Source organism: Salmo trutta, chromosome 12, assembly GCF_901001165.1.
Source record: "Salmo trutta chromosome 12, fSalTru1.1, whole genome shotgun sequence".
Lineage (NCBI taxonomy): Eukaryota > Metazoa > Chordata > Actinopteri > Salmoniformes > Salmonidae > Salmo > Salmo trutta.
The window spans coordinates 58,980,173-58,995,519 of NC_042968.1; the positions used below are offsets into that span (position 1 = coordinate 58,980,173).

General features: G+C 44.7%; 1 protein-coding gene across 3 annotated transcripts in view; it reads left to right on the top strand.

The window, feature by feature from the left end:
• Positions 1-15,347, top strand: part of LOC115203862 (disabled homolog 2-interacting protein) — a 197,773-nt gene that overhangs the window by 57,309 nt on the left and 125,117 nt on the right. For all 3 annotated transcript variants that reach the window (XM_029768918.1, XM_029768917.1, XM_029768916.1), the window contains exon 2: positions 6,491-6,600. In XM_029768918.1, coding sequence (XP_029624778.1) covers positions 6,526-6,600 — 75 coding nt within the window. In that variant the 5' untranslated portion in view covers positions 6,491-6,525. The remainder of the gene's footprint in view (positions 1-6,490; positions 6,601-15,347) is intronic.

Sequence of the window (15,347 nt, forward strand, 5' to 3'; positions counted from 1 at the left end):
CCCCAGGACAGCAACACAGTTAGACCCAACCAATTCATGAGAAAACAAAAAAGATAATTACTTAACACATTGGAAAGAATTAACAAAAAAAACAGAGCAAACTAGAATGCCATTTGTCCCTAAACAGAGTGTAACACAGTGGCAGAATACTTGACCACTCTGACTGACCCAAACTTAAGGAAAGTTTTGACTATGTACAGACTCAGTGAGCATAGCCTTGCTATTGAGAAAGGCCGCCGCAGGCAGACCTGGCTCTCAAGAGAAGACAGGCTCTATGCACACGGCCCACAAAATGAGGTGGAAACTGAGCTGCACTTCCTAACCTCCTGCCAAATGTATGACCATATTAGAGAGACATATTTCCCTCAGATTACACAGATCCACAAAAAATTCGAAAAACAAACCCAATTTTGATCAACTCCCATATCTATTGGGTGAAATACCACAGTGTACCATCACAGCAAGATTTGTGACCTGTTGCCACAAGAAAAGGGCAACCAGTGAAGAACAAACACCATTGTAAATACAACCCATATTTATTTTTATTTATTTTCCCTTTTGTACTTTAACTACCTGTAACGTTTGTCGTCGGGAGACGAGGAAGCGGACCAAAACGCAGCTGGGAGCGAATACATGTTTATTTAACACACTAGAATTAAACATGTACACAAAATCAAGGAAAAACTGCCAATACGTTACGTGCTCAAATAAGAGACAACAACCCACAAACATCGTGGGGGAAAAGGAACTTAAATGTGATTCCCAATCAGACTTCACAAGCGACAGCTGTCTGATTGGGAAATCACCAGCGAGCCCAACATAGAAATAAAACACAAAGAAAGGCTATAACCAAAACATAGAAAATAAAGCATAGAAATGCCACACCCTGACCAAAATAGCAGAGTTCACCTGGTCAGGGCGTGACACTACCGTCATTTCCGGACTATTAAGCGCACCTGAATATAAGCCGCACCCACTGAATTTTAAAAATATATATTATTTTGAACATAAATAAGCCGCACATGTCTATAAGCCGCAGGTGCCTACCGGTACATTGAAACAAATGAACTTTACACAGGCTTTAACGAAACACGGCTTGTAACAAAAATAAATAGGCTTTAACGAAACACGGCTTGTAACAAAAAATGTAAAATTAGCAGTAAACAGTAGCCTACCAAGAAAGTCATTGGTCACTATCTTCCTCCTCCTGTGCACTGAAACCACTGAAGTCATCTCCTTTGGTGTCGGAGTTGAATAGCCTCAGAATTGCTTCATCCGATATTGGATCGTTTTCATTGTCGCTCTCGTCACTTTCATCCGGTGGCAAATCCCCCGCTGAGCCCTCTTCAACACGCAGCAGTCCAGCCTTTCGAAACCCGTTGATGATAGTGGATTTTTTGACAATGCTTTACGCTGTCAGGACCCACAAATTTGAAAGCGGGAAAAATCCATATATTAGCCGCGTCATTGTTTAAGCCGCGAAGTTCAAAGCGTGGGAAAAAAGTTGCGGCTTATAGTCCGGAATTTACGGTATTTGCACATAATATGAAATGTGTAATGTCTTTATTTTTTGGGCAACTTTTGTGAGTGTAATGGTTACTGTTTTTTTTATTGTTTATTTCACTTTTGTTTATTATCAAGTTCATTTGCTTTGGCAATGTTAACATATGTTTCCCATGCCAATAAAGCCCTTCAATTGAAATGTAATTGAACTGAAAGAGAGAGAGAAAGAGATGCATATACTGCATGCACATGTACAAACGCACACATCTCTACAACTGTTTAACCACCTTCTCTGCGATTCCAGCACCTTATCAATCTCTCATGGGTTCGTACTGTTTCTCAGAAGGAGCGAAGTGACTCACTTCTCTCCTCCATCCAGCCTCTTATCTTCCCCTGCCAGACCCAAGGCTCTGTAGCCTCCTATAGAGGGCCATTAACTACACTCGGAGACCCAGGAGGAGCAACGTTACAAGCCCAGCCAGGTGACTGCCATCTGGGCTTCATCGTCTCCAAGGCCCCTTGAGACTCACACTGCCAGGTGGTGTGAGACTCTGTCCTATTAACCAACTGTTAAGTGGGATGGAGGGAAGGATAGGGAGTGAGGCTAGGGAGGGCTAGTGAGAAGGATGGAGAGATCTGTTTATGGGCAAACAGAAGTAGAGGAAGGGGGGAGGATAAGAGTGAGGGCTGTAGGGAAGATAGAACGCAGGGCTGTTTTTTTTCCGGGGCTATTGAGGAGGAAGAGGAGAAAGACATGAAGGAGGGGAGAGGTAGAGGAAGTATGAGCGAGAAGATGCTGAAGGACGAGGTGAGGTAGAGGGGGAGGGCTTGTACAGGGCAGAGGGTGGACCTCTTTGAGACAATACTCAATACCCAAATACTCAAAGACAAAACATCTACTGTATGTGCCCTCTAGCTGACCTGCCAGATAACACATACACCTCTGTCTGCTGCCAGACACACACACACGCACGCACGCACACACACAAAGATAAATATTATCTTCAAGAATATTAAAGTGCCTGATATGCTGCTGCCATGGCAGCAAGGGTATTAATTCTCCTCAGATCGGCGGGTGCTCAGATCACTGAGGATGTGTAAAGGTTTGATACGTTTAACTCACACAGGGGCAACCTCAATTTGCATTTCTTCTTCCACAAGGGTCTTCTGTATTACCTATGTTTCGCTAGTGCATCTCCTGCTTTTCCCAGTCCCTATTGGTACACAGGTGTGTGTGTGTGCATGTGTGCGTGTGTGTGTGTGTGTGTGTGTGTGTGTGTGTGTGTGTGTGTGTTTAACACTTTACAGCCAACCTGTAGCCAACCATTCCTCCAACCAGTGACTGAGTGTAGGATTCACAGCTGGCCCCTGCATGTGTTCACTATGAGAGAGGAAACTACTGTGATCTGCAGTACTCTACACACATACACACACGCCTCATTATGTGGTGAGCTAATTAGTGTGTCAAATTGCACTGCATGCCTACACATGTTGCTACCATCTGCACAGTGTGTACCATATGAGGAGAACAGGCTGCTCTTCATATGAGTCCCAGAAAACACATTTTACAGTCTCTCTTTACCATGACCTCTTAAATCCTTCTAATTAAAACGTTTGTATTCTGTAGAGTAATAGTGTACCCTTTGGCAAACCTTATGCACCCTTATCTGTACTCCATTGGGCTTATGGTAAAACTGTACTATTTTCTTATAAGGACGTGACTTATTATTGATTGACAGATGTAGCTTTGGGACCTATAGTGGAAACCACATACAGTGTAGGTATGCACGTACACATGCGTGTTTGTTTTTGTTGAACTGTAAAAAAGAGTTGAGAGCGAGAGAGAGACTCAATTTGGCGTGGTGGTTTGCTATGCAAATTGGTAGAAAGCGGTGTTGGGGGGGGAACGTATGACATTATAGAATCAATGTACACAAACAACAGGTTCGCAGTTAAAATTGGCAGATTTCTTTCCTCAGGGCCGTGGGGTGAGACAGGATTGTAGCTTGAGCCTCACCCTCTTTAACATTCATTTCAATTAATTGGCAAGGGCACTAGAACAGTCTGCAGCACCTGGCTTCACCCTGCTGGACTTAGAAATCAAATATGTACTGTTTGCAGATGATCTGGTGCTTCTGTCCCCAACCAAGGACAGCCTACAGCAGTACCTAGATCTTTTGCCCAGATTCTGTCAGACTTGGGCCCTGACAGTGAATCTCAGTAAGACAAACATCATGGTGTTCCGAAAAAGGTCCAGTAGCCAGGACAACAAATACAAATTCTATCTCGACACCATTGTCCTAGAGCACACAAATAATTATACCTACCTCGCCCTAAACATCAACACCACAGGTAACTTCCACAAGACTGTGAACGATCTGAGAGACGAGGCAAGAAGGGCCTTCTATACCATCAGAAGGAACATAAAACTTGATATCCCAAATTAGGATCTGGCTAAAAAAAATATACTTCAATTACTTATAGAACCCGTTGCGTTCTATGGTTGTGAGGTCTGGGGTCCACTCACCAACCAACAGTTCACAAAAAGGGACAAACACCCAATTGAGACTCTGCATGCAGAATTATGCAAAAATATACTTGTGTGGAACGCAAAACCCCAAACAATACATGCAGAGTAGAAGTAAGTCTATACTCGCTAGTTATCAACATCCAGAAAAGAGCTGTTCAGTTCTACAACCGCCTAAAAGGACGCAATGCCAACACATTCCATCTCAACCCCTCACCTTCAAAGATATGAACCTAGAGAAGAGTCCTCGCGGCCAGCTGGTTCTGAGGCTCTGTTCACAAATACAAATAGACCCCACAGAGCCCCAAGACCGAGACACAATTAGACTCAAACAAATGATGAGAAAGCAAAAAGATAACTACTTGACACACTCAAAAAGAATCAATACAATTGGAACGCTATCTGGCCCTAAACAGAGAGTACAGAGTGGTAGAATACCTGACCACTATGACTGTCCCAAAATTAAGAAAATCCTTGACTATGTACAGATTCAGTGAACATAGCTTTGCTATATTGAGAAAGGCCGCCATAGGCAGATCTGGCTCTCGAGAGAAGGCAGGCTATGTGCACACTACCCACAAAATGAGGTGGAAACTGAGCTGCACATCCTATCCCCCTGCCAAGCATATTATCGCCTTAGAGATACATATTTCCCACAGATCACATGGACCCACAAATAATTTGAAAACAAATCAAACATTGATAAACTCCCATATCTGTTAGGTGAAATACCACAGTGTGCAATCCCAGCTACAAGATTTGTGGCCCGTTGCCTTGAGAAAAGGACAACTAGTGGAGAACAAACAACATTGTAAATACAACCTATATTTATCTGGTTATTAATCTTCCCCTACTATTTGTACTACAACTATTTGCACATTGCTAAAACACGTTCCACAGCTGATAATATAACACTGAAATGTCTATCTTTTTCAAACCTTTGTGAGTGCAATCTTTGCTGTTCATTTCTAATAGTTTTTTGTTGATATTGTTTTGTGTCTTCTCACTTTAGTTTTTTTGTTTATATCACTTGCTTTGGTAATGGAAACACATGTTTCCCTTGCCAATAAAGCCCCCTTTCAATTGAAAATTGAGAGAGACCGTGAAGTCACCTAAACTGACACAGATCAACATTGGCCTGCCAGTGACCTCACAGAGGTTGAGGGAGGGGGGTCACTGTGTCTGCTATAGAAGGTTGGGGGGAGATTGACAGTACTTACATGAAGGGAGAGTCCACACTAAGCAACGGTGTCGATACCTGTTGTATTTGGCGCACGTGACAAATAACATTTGATTTGATATTTCAGTGTTCACATAATGTAAAACTGCGAAAGTTAGCTTGAACGCTTGTTTTCATGCGTAGCCTACTGCGAGTTATACGGCATCCTGGCATCAGCACAATAGTGACTGAGTCGAGGTGTATACAGTACAGGATGTTTCCATTGATTGTCTGTCCCAGCAGGACGCGTGTTCTCCCTCAGTCAGACCTTGTCTTGTCTTTATTCAGTTACTCTGTGTGCTGAAACAGCAGACAGCCCTGTAACATAGCAGACGTTCTAATTTACTGTAGCACAGCTAATGCTAACAGGCTAACAGACAGACAGGGGAGTCTGACTACCGACACTGACAACACCAAAAATGTCTCCCTTTCCCTTAAAGCGTGCGGTATCTGACAAGGATGATTTTGTGTGTTTTTAAGGGAAAAGTGTACACTTTCGATCACTAGGTAGATGGACCAGAACACAATGCAAGACATGAAACCTCTCCTGTCAAAACAAAACAACAATTGGCTATGTGCATCAAGCGCTAATTGCTACAGTTTCAAATGGAGGGGTTAAGTTAGTTCACCCATCTAAAAAAACATGGCATCCCGCGGTTAATGTCAGTCCTGTTCTGTACTGTACCATCGTCTGAAGCTTATCGCTGTATCAACGTGCATACTTGGCATGTCTCACATTCTTGGAGTGGACATGTCCCGATCTGCAGCACATGGTACCTTATGGCTCTGATAGAGTGGTAACGAACACTGTCTGTGTTAACAGGAATCGCATGAAATCACTGAACATAGAACAGACACACATTGAAAGACAAAGCAGTATCAGATCGAGATAGATCCCAGGGCTGTCTATTTAGAGACAAAATAATGAAATGGAGTTGAACAAGAACATGAAAACAATGTGCAAAATTAAAGAAACGTTCCACTGGTTGCTTAACTGTGCCTGACTTTTGGAAACAAAGCCGGTTGCACAAAATGTATTTTACTCTATTATCCTGACTGATGTCCTCTCTTGCCTCTCTCTCTCTCTCTCTCTCTCTATCTCTCTCTTCCCTGTCTCTCTCTTCCTTGTCTCTCTCTCTCTTCCCCGTCTCGCTCTCTCTCTTCCCTGTCTCGCTCTCTCTCTTCCCTGTCTCTCTCTCTCTCTCTCTCTTCCCTGTCTCTCTCTTCCCTGTCTCCCCCAGAGTCGCCCCCGGAGCGAACGGGCCGCAGACGGAGCATGCCTGGTAGCGCACAGGACAAGATCACCCACACCATGGAACCTGCCGCAGCTGCCACGCCCTTCAGAGTCACCGTGAGTATTCGCCTGCCGGAGCACGAAGCGTGTGTGCCTGCACGCGCCCGTATGCATCAAGAGCGTGTCGACAAAGAGAGACAGAAAGAAGAAAAAAAAAGAATTGGAAGAGAGACTACCGGAGACAGGGAGAGTACAGTAGTCTTTAAGATGTCACATCAACGTGAATAAAAGTCTGGTCTGGTCTCCAGGTGGTTCAGTGCCAGTCTGAAACTCAGTGAGCTTCTCCATAACACCCATTGTGAATAGACTCTGATGTACAGGTTGTGTGGAGTTACTGAACTTTCCATTCGTTGTGGAATGGTACATCTGTGGTGCGATGGGTCTCATTTCCTTTTTCTCCTTACATGTGTTCTCCTGGCTGGCTCAAAACGACCCACTTCTCACCGTGTTTTATCCAATAGATATTTGAACTGCTACTTAAGAAACTGCAGAAATGCTCTGTGAGTCATCCATAATTAGCGTGCCACCTATTAGCAGAGCACATCCCAATCAAATTAGAGACGAGAGTGAAGAGGAGGACCTCTAGGTGAACTGTACACAGTCATCGGGATACCTTCAGGATGCGAACAAACTCTTTATGTTGCTGATCCAATGGAAATGCTTCGCTGTCCACTGCAGAACACGCTTGACTGGTTCAAACAGAGATTATTCCTAACGTATACATTAGCTTCCCCCGTGTTGGTTGCCAAGGTCTCCGTCTTTGTCGAACTCAAGTCGATGTAGTACACTCCTGTCTCTGTCTCTCGCTCTCCTTCCATCTGTCTCTCTATCACAACGCCGAAACCCTCCACTCCACACCATGTGTCCACAGAATACCATTGCTGTCTGTTGACTGTGCCTATAAAGATAGTTGATGTGCCTCTGACACTAACCCTGTGTACTGGAAGCCATATTAAAAACACATTAATGCCAACGGAGCGTCGGTTGAACTTCCACAAAGTGAGACTGAAGTGTGTTTTATGAACTGAGCAGTTGTTTCCACCGGGTTTTAATGGCAAAATAAAGTTGCTGTAGATTGGCTCGTTGAGATTATGAATAGAGAATGGTAGTGTGGTTGTACACGTAGAGGAAGTGTTGTGGCAAGGGATTACGCATGCTGTGGCTAAACATTCATGGGGGGGGTGCGCGCGTGTGTGTGTATACGAGCGAGAGAGTGAGAGAGAAGTTGAGAGAGAGTAAGAGGAGGTGAGAGAGTGCAGAAGAGGGCCAAAGGGGGAGAGAGAGGAGACAAATAGAGGGTTAGTGAGACACAGAGGAGTCCGACAGACCGAGAGTAGGCTTAATATTGATTGGGTGTCAGTTAAGCTGCTCTCTGCAGGGACGAGAGGAAAGAAGAGAATGAGAAAAGAGAGGAGAGGAATGGGGAGAACGAGAGAGGAAACGAGAGAAGGGATGAGACTGTGTCTCGCTGTAGAGTCACATGACCATTTCTCTTTCTTCTGAGTCATGGGGCCATTAAGTTCATGTTTGGATATGATATGGTGGAGGTAGAAGGCACCTGGCCCATTAGGCACACATCTAGGATCAGCTTATCAAACCCAAACCATCCCTTAATTAAAGCACAAGCGATAGAATCTCAAACCTGACATAGAATCAGGGTAACTTTATACCCCTCCAATGAGACGACAACAGATTTAACATCAGCGTGTCTGCAGACTGTTCCATATGTTTGTCATTACACTGCCCTCTTCTGGCAAATAAGGGTGCAGTCCACTTTTTGCCCACTGCATTTACTTAGATGCAATGTGGTGTGGGAATGCGTATGTGTGAGTGAGTGGCATCCCTCACCCTCCATCCATCCTGGCCAGTTGGTGAAAGGACATCCCAGCTCTTTGCCGTCTCTCTCCTCCTGAAAGACCAGTCCTGACATCTAAAGTACCCCCTCCTAGGCTTTGAGCTAAATCTGTCAAAATGACTCTCTCTCACAGTTATCCCGGTCCCGGATTCTGTGATGCAAACACACACACTGATTCGATAAGAAGACTTCACACACACTTGGTTGAAGAATTCTCTCTCTCCCCCAAACAACTAACCCATACTCTTAGAATATAATTTTTTTGTCCACATGTATTTATTATTTAACCTTTACTTAACTAGGCAAGTCAGTTACAAACAAATTCTTATTCACAATGACGGCCTACCCCAGCCAAACCCTCCCCTAACCCAGACGACGCTGGGCCAATTGTGCGCCGCCCTGTGGGACTCCCGATCAAGGCCGGTTGTAATACAGCCCGGGATCAAACCAGGATCTGTAGTGATGCCTCTAGCACTGAGATGCAGTGCCTTAGACCGCTGCGCCACTCAGGAGTTCATGTGTGTGTAGGGTTCTTTGGCTGACTCCATAAGAGAACCCCTTTTTGGTTCCAGGTAAAAAACCCTTTGTGGAAAGTGTGCTACATGTAACTCAAAAGGGTTCTACCTGGAACCAAAAGGTTTTACCTGGAACCAAAAAGGTTCTTCAAAGGGTTCTGCAATGAGACGTTCCAAGTGGCACTGCGGTCTAAAGGCACTGAATCTCAGTGATAAAGGGGTCACAACAGACCCTGGTTTGATCCCGGGTTGCACAACGGGCCCAGCATCATCTGGGTTAGGGGAGGGTTTAGCTGGGGTAGGCCGTCATTGTAAAATATGAATTTGTTCTTAACTGACTTGCCTAGTTAAGTAAAGGTTAAATAATAAATAAGCTGAAGAACTATTTTAGGTTCTAGATTCTAAGAGTGCAGGATACACAATTTTGTCCTATTCTTCTCTAAAGTGGAGAGAGTGGTGCCAACCCAATTTGACTCTTCTCGCACAGCTACACAACAAACCCTTCAGGCTGATTGCAACGCCTCTGCAAATTGATTCTGAAATTAGGACTTCTTCTCATCCAATCTCTCCCTCTATCCCTCCCACTCTCTCCCCTACGTTCCTCCCCCTCGGTCTCAGATTGTTCTAGGGGTCTCATTGGAGACTCTGGCCCAGTGATTTTGTGTGTGTGTGGGGGGGGGGGGGGGTGCTGTGGAATGGTAGCCTGCTGTGACTGGTGTCCCCTCTGCTCAAACAAAATAAATCCCATGGGTTTTTGGCTGTCCTGATCACGATGATTCAACAAACCGCTGGCAGAGAGGAAACGGGAGTACTGACACACACGTACATGACTGCAGCGCACACAAACAAAAACACGCAGAAATACAGTAAGTTTGAATGAGTCGTCTCAGACATACAGGTGTTCACATGCAGTGCTGTGGAAAAGTATTTGCCCCCTTCTAATTGTCTCTACTTTTGCATATTTTTGATACTCCGGTACTTTAGACGAGGTGGGTCGCATTATGTCTGGCAAACACCGAAAACTGCATTCCACAGTAAGAACCTTATACCAATGGTCAAGCATGGTGGTGGTCGTGGGATGGTTTGGGGGTGTTTTGCTGCCTCAGGACCTGAACGGCTTGCTTTAATAGAAGGAGCCCTGAATTCTGTTCTGTATCAGAGAATTCTACAAGGTCATCCGTCTGTGAGCTGGAGCGCAGCTGGGTCATGCAGCAAGGCAATGATCCAAAACACACAATCAAGTCTGCATGAATATGGTTAAAAAGCAACAAATTTGAAGAAGTTTTGGAATGGCATAGTCGAAGTCCAGTTCTAATCCCAATTTGGATGTTGTGGCAGGACTTGAAACGAGCAGTTCATGCTTGGAAAAGTCTCTGAGTTACAGCAGTTCTGCATGGTTGAGTGGGCCAAAATTCCTCCACAGCGATGTGAGAGACTGATCAAAACTACAGGAAGCATTTGGTTGCGGTCATTGCAGCTAAAAAGTTGGCACAACCAGTTATTGAGTGAAAGGGGGCAATTACTTTTCACACAGGGGAATTGGGTGTTGTGTAACTTTGTTAATTAAATAAATAAGTATCACATTTTGTTGTTATTTGTAAACTCAGGTTACCTTTATCTAATATTATGTTTTGGTTGAAGATCTGATAACATTCAGTATAAAAAAATATGCAAAAATATAGGAAATCTGAAAAGGGGCAAATACTTTTTCACAGCACTGTAAGAACACACATTCGGTTATTTATGACCCAGCCATACCATCACGCAAACATGCACGCACGCACACACTCTCACATACACACACACTAGGCCTAATGAGCTGTCAGCCTAGGTGAGTTAGGACTAACGAACGAGGCCGTTGTGACGGACAGTGTGTTAACATGTAATGGTAAAGTGGTCTCCTCTGGCTGTGACAGCCTTATCGTCATACAGCCACTCCGTGTTACTAGCATGTTACTAGTGTGTTATCACAATGATAACCACAGGCTAGGAGAATATGTGTCATAATAATGAATGGAAAGGTGCTGTTCTGTAAACAGCCTTTACTGTTAACAGTCAGAGCCATGTTTAATGTGTTTTGCATAAATTAGTTTGGTGTCTTGGATGGTGGAATGTATGGTGTTATACATTGTTAGAAATGTTAGAAACTATGGAGGTTTGAAGAATATGACGTCATTAAATTAAGTCAATGTACAGTACTGATAACCTCAGAGCATAATTTCTAGCAAGGTCAATTACATCATGTATATTGCAACGTTTTACCTTCGTTTATGCCGTGATTTAAATGCAGTGAAGGTTGTATGTATTAAAGTATTGATCATCTTTGATAAGTACAGGGTTTGGAAATATGTGGAAGTATTGATCATTTACGAGAACATCTGACAGCAATCAAAGCACATGATAGTTTGATCTATATTTAAGGTTGAGTTGAGGACGAAGAGGGCCGTCTCAGTACAAGTAGTAGTAGGGTGCAACGAGGGAAGGTGTCACTGTGTTAAACCTCGACCCAAAATGTCCTCCGTCCCGTGTTGAGTCTTAATGTGGAGCGGGTCCACGCGTGTCAGAGAGAACTGGGCAGTGACAAGGGCCTGATCGGCAAACCAACCAGCTCACACATCAGTTATACAACACATATGAGCCATGAGTCGCCAGGAGGGAGGTGGTCCTTTACTAAGTTCTCTTTTGCTCATTCACCCTCTTTCACTCCTCTCTCTTTGTGTTGCTCATCTCTCGTTCCCTCCTGTTTCTCTATCACCCCTTCTCTTTCGTTCACTCCTGTCTCTCTATCTAATCAGGACCAGGGTTGCCTACCCCTGAGCTAGATAAATGGTTCACCTTGGCAGTGCAGTGTCCTTGGTTCCCAGAGGCTCGGATGGTAGATAGTAGTTGGAGGTTCTAGTACCAGTCATTTATATTGAACTGACTGAGAGTGTACAGTGTAGGCTGCTATTCTGTATGCCCTTAACCCACTCCTACCAAACTTGTGCTTTCAGAAATGATCAGAAAATAGACACAATCAACTTATATGAAATTCGTGACAGGCACTACATGAATTTGTGAACAGAGCGTTTCAAATCACAGAATAAATAGGCCAACACACCCTCATCATGTCCCCCAGATCAAATATGAGTTAGAGGAGAGAGAGGAGGAGTAGTGGGAAAATAACCTGTAGCTTTTGTCCGTCTCTCTCTAAACAGCCTGTAGCTGAGGTTCAGGCCCCATCAATCAGGGGAATGAGAGACAGAGAGAGCGGGAGAAGGAGAGAGAGAGACCAACAACGCCAGCCAAAGCAGCCAGCCATTACCCTACAGGGACAGGACTCCATTCACTTACTTTAGTTATCTGGTTGAGAGGAATGGATGGGGCTTTCATTTGTTAGCCCAGCGCGCGTGCAGTCCTACACTCTCGCAGGGAAAAAGAGGTCGCCTTTGTGTGTGTGAGGTGTGGAATTACTTCTGCTTTAGAGGGTTATAGAGTCGTGTGTGTGTGTGTGTTTAACTATTCCCCACAAGAATAGTAAATGAACCAAAATTTGACCAACAGGGGACATTTTGTTAGTACCCACGAGTTCACATGCTATTTCTAGGGGGTTTAGGGGTAAGGTTAGAATTAGTGTTAGAGTTAGAATTACGTTAAGGGTTAGGAGCTAGGTTTAGGGTTAGGGTTATGGTTAGGTTTTTGGGTTGAGGTTAGGGTTAGGGTAAGAGTACTTGTTTGGGTTCGGGTTCGGGTTAGGTTTAGGGATAGGGTTATGGTTAGGTTTTTGGGTTGAGGTTAGGGTTCGGGTAAGAGTACTTGTTTGGGTTAGGGTTAGGTTTAGGGTTAGGTTTAGGGAAAAAAAGATTTTGAATGGGACTGAATTGTGTGTCCCCAGAAGGTTAGCTGGACAAGACTGTGTATGTGTGTGTTAGTGGTGCATGGGTCACTCCTGTTCCCGAATTAAAATATAGCCTACATTTGGTGTATCATTTTACTGCAAGAAATGTATAATTGTGCAGAACTTAATATTAAGGCTAAGTGAGAGCTTTTTTTTACTGTATTTTTTATTTAACATTTATTTTGACAGGGAGTCAATGCTGAGACCAAGGTCTCTTTTCCAGATGAGCCCTGTATAAAACAAAAGAAAAAAAAACACATTAAACTACACATTCATGTACACAGGTTATTATACACAACAATACACGATAAGCAAAGCCCAATCATAAAAAATGGACAGATCCTTCAGTAAACAGTCTGAAATACCCTAGAGGCATCAATCCCTCCTAGATCTACTGTCCGTGTCCAGATTTCAGTTTCCATTTAACCCATCTGAACGTCAGGCTACAGTTCCCTTGACGTGCCATAGGCCTATTTAAAGTCCCTGTCTTCTGATTGTCGAATTTGTATCGCGCCTCGCCATCATCGCACATAACATAGCCGGCACCGCTATCATCCTCTTCCACCAATTCTTTCCTAAACATGACTTTTCGAGCACTCCCTTCTCTTTATTTTCAACTCTCCATTTCGCAGCTTTTCTCTTATTGAATTCAACTCTGACGTCCCTTTTTGCCACCGTGGATCAGCGTGAGCTTTATCTGCACCTTTCCCAAAAGCATGTGGCGATTGGCATGCAGGCTGTTTGTCGTGCGTGCAGTTATAGGCCCTAAAGCTTAGGCTTATGCGCTGATAGCCGAAGGTAATGAACGAAAAACCTCAATGTATCCGCACAATGTATTGTTTTCTCTTGAATTCATCCCGCCCGCCCCGCAGATATAACGGCGGGGACTGCAGATTATAAATCAGCCCACGCATCGCTAGCGTGTGTGCGTCTCGGTCTGTGTGTGTCTCGGTCTGTGTACTGAACGTGCATGTGTGTATCTGAAATTGCCGTGCAAACTTTCTGAGGCTCCCAGGGGATCAAACAACCTGTGACAACATACCACACACACTCTACCTCGCTCTTTACCAGAGGAGGCTGGTGGGGGGGATCTATAGGAGGACGGGCTCATTGTAAGGGGTGAAATGGAATGAATGGAACGGAGGCAGGTAGCCTAGCGGTTAAGAGCGCTGTCGATGTGCCCTTGAGCAAGGCACATAACCCTAATTGCTCCTGTAAGTCGCACTGGATAAGAGTGTCTGCTAAATGACTAACGTGTAAATGTAAGTCAAACGTGGTTTTCACGTGTTTGATATTTGAAACCGTTCCATTCCAGCCATTACAATGAACCTGTACGCCTATAGGACCTCCAACCAGCCTCCTCTGCTCTCTACCCCCCCCCCCCCCCAATCGCTCTCTCCCTTTCTCTCCCTCCTCGTTGGTAAGACAGACATGTCATGTTGTGAATGGTCTGATTGGAGGCTGGAACTAAAGAAAGATGCCAACCTCATTACAGCATCAGGCCGTAAATACTCAAGGTGAATAGTCTGACTCACTCTACCCTATGATTACCCCATTCCTTATTCAAACACTGCGCACACACACACACACACACACACACACATACACACAAGCCAAGGTCTGCTTGTCTGCCAAACCCAGCCGCTCAGTTACATGACTGATTTATTTGGGCTAATCCCTCAGCCGGTGAGTCATTGCATGGATGGGAGAAGAGGAGAGGAGGGGGTGGGGGTGGGGGGGAGAGGAGAGGAGAGGAGAGGAGGAAAGAAAGAGAGGAGAGGAGAGCAGTGGGGCTGTCTAGACCTCCCAGCCATCAGGACTGATGAAGCTTTATTCATTTAGCTAATGGGATCTGAAGAGGCTGGCTGGAGCGTACTAGAGAACCAGCTACAGGCTGTGCCTCTGCACCTACATGTGGTTCGGTTACCTTATCCCACATCACTGTACGTTTCTGTACATAAACACACATTTGAAAAACACACAAAGCGTCTGTAGCCGTGTGGCGCTGCCTCACACGCCTCATGTTTAGTTATGTCAACAACGATTGAACTTTGAGTGCATTGTGCGTCTCAAGCATTGTGTAGTAAGTTCCTGTGACTGGATGGTCTTTGTTCCCTATCCAGAGAATGACAATAACACTGTTCTCTGTGATCTGCTGGCCAGGTTCTATCATTATTATTGTAGCTACAACAGTACTATGCCACTTAGCCACACACACTCATTCACATTGCAGGTGTTAATTATACCGGTGTGTTATCACCTGGATGGAGGCCTGTTTATCGTTTGTTTTCTATCATCGTCCAGGGTGGGTGTGCTGCAGGCTGGTTGTGTTTGTGCGTGCCTGTGTGTATCTGTGTGCCTGTGTGTATCTGTGTGCCTGTGTGTATCTGTGTGCCTGTGTGTATCTGTGTGTGTGTGTGTGTGTATGAGTGGCATCGTGCCGCTCAGGTGGAGGCAACAGCGTCCTCACAGAGCAGCAGTACGTCTCTCGCTCTCTCTCTCTTTGTCTTTTGCTCTTTTCCTATAGTTCTTTCTCTGCCCAACCTCCCCCTCTCCT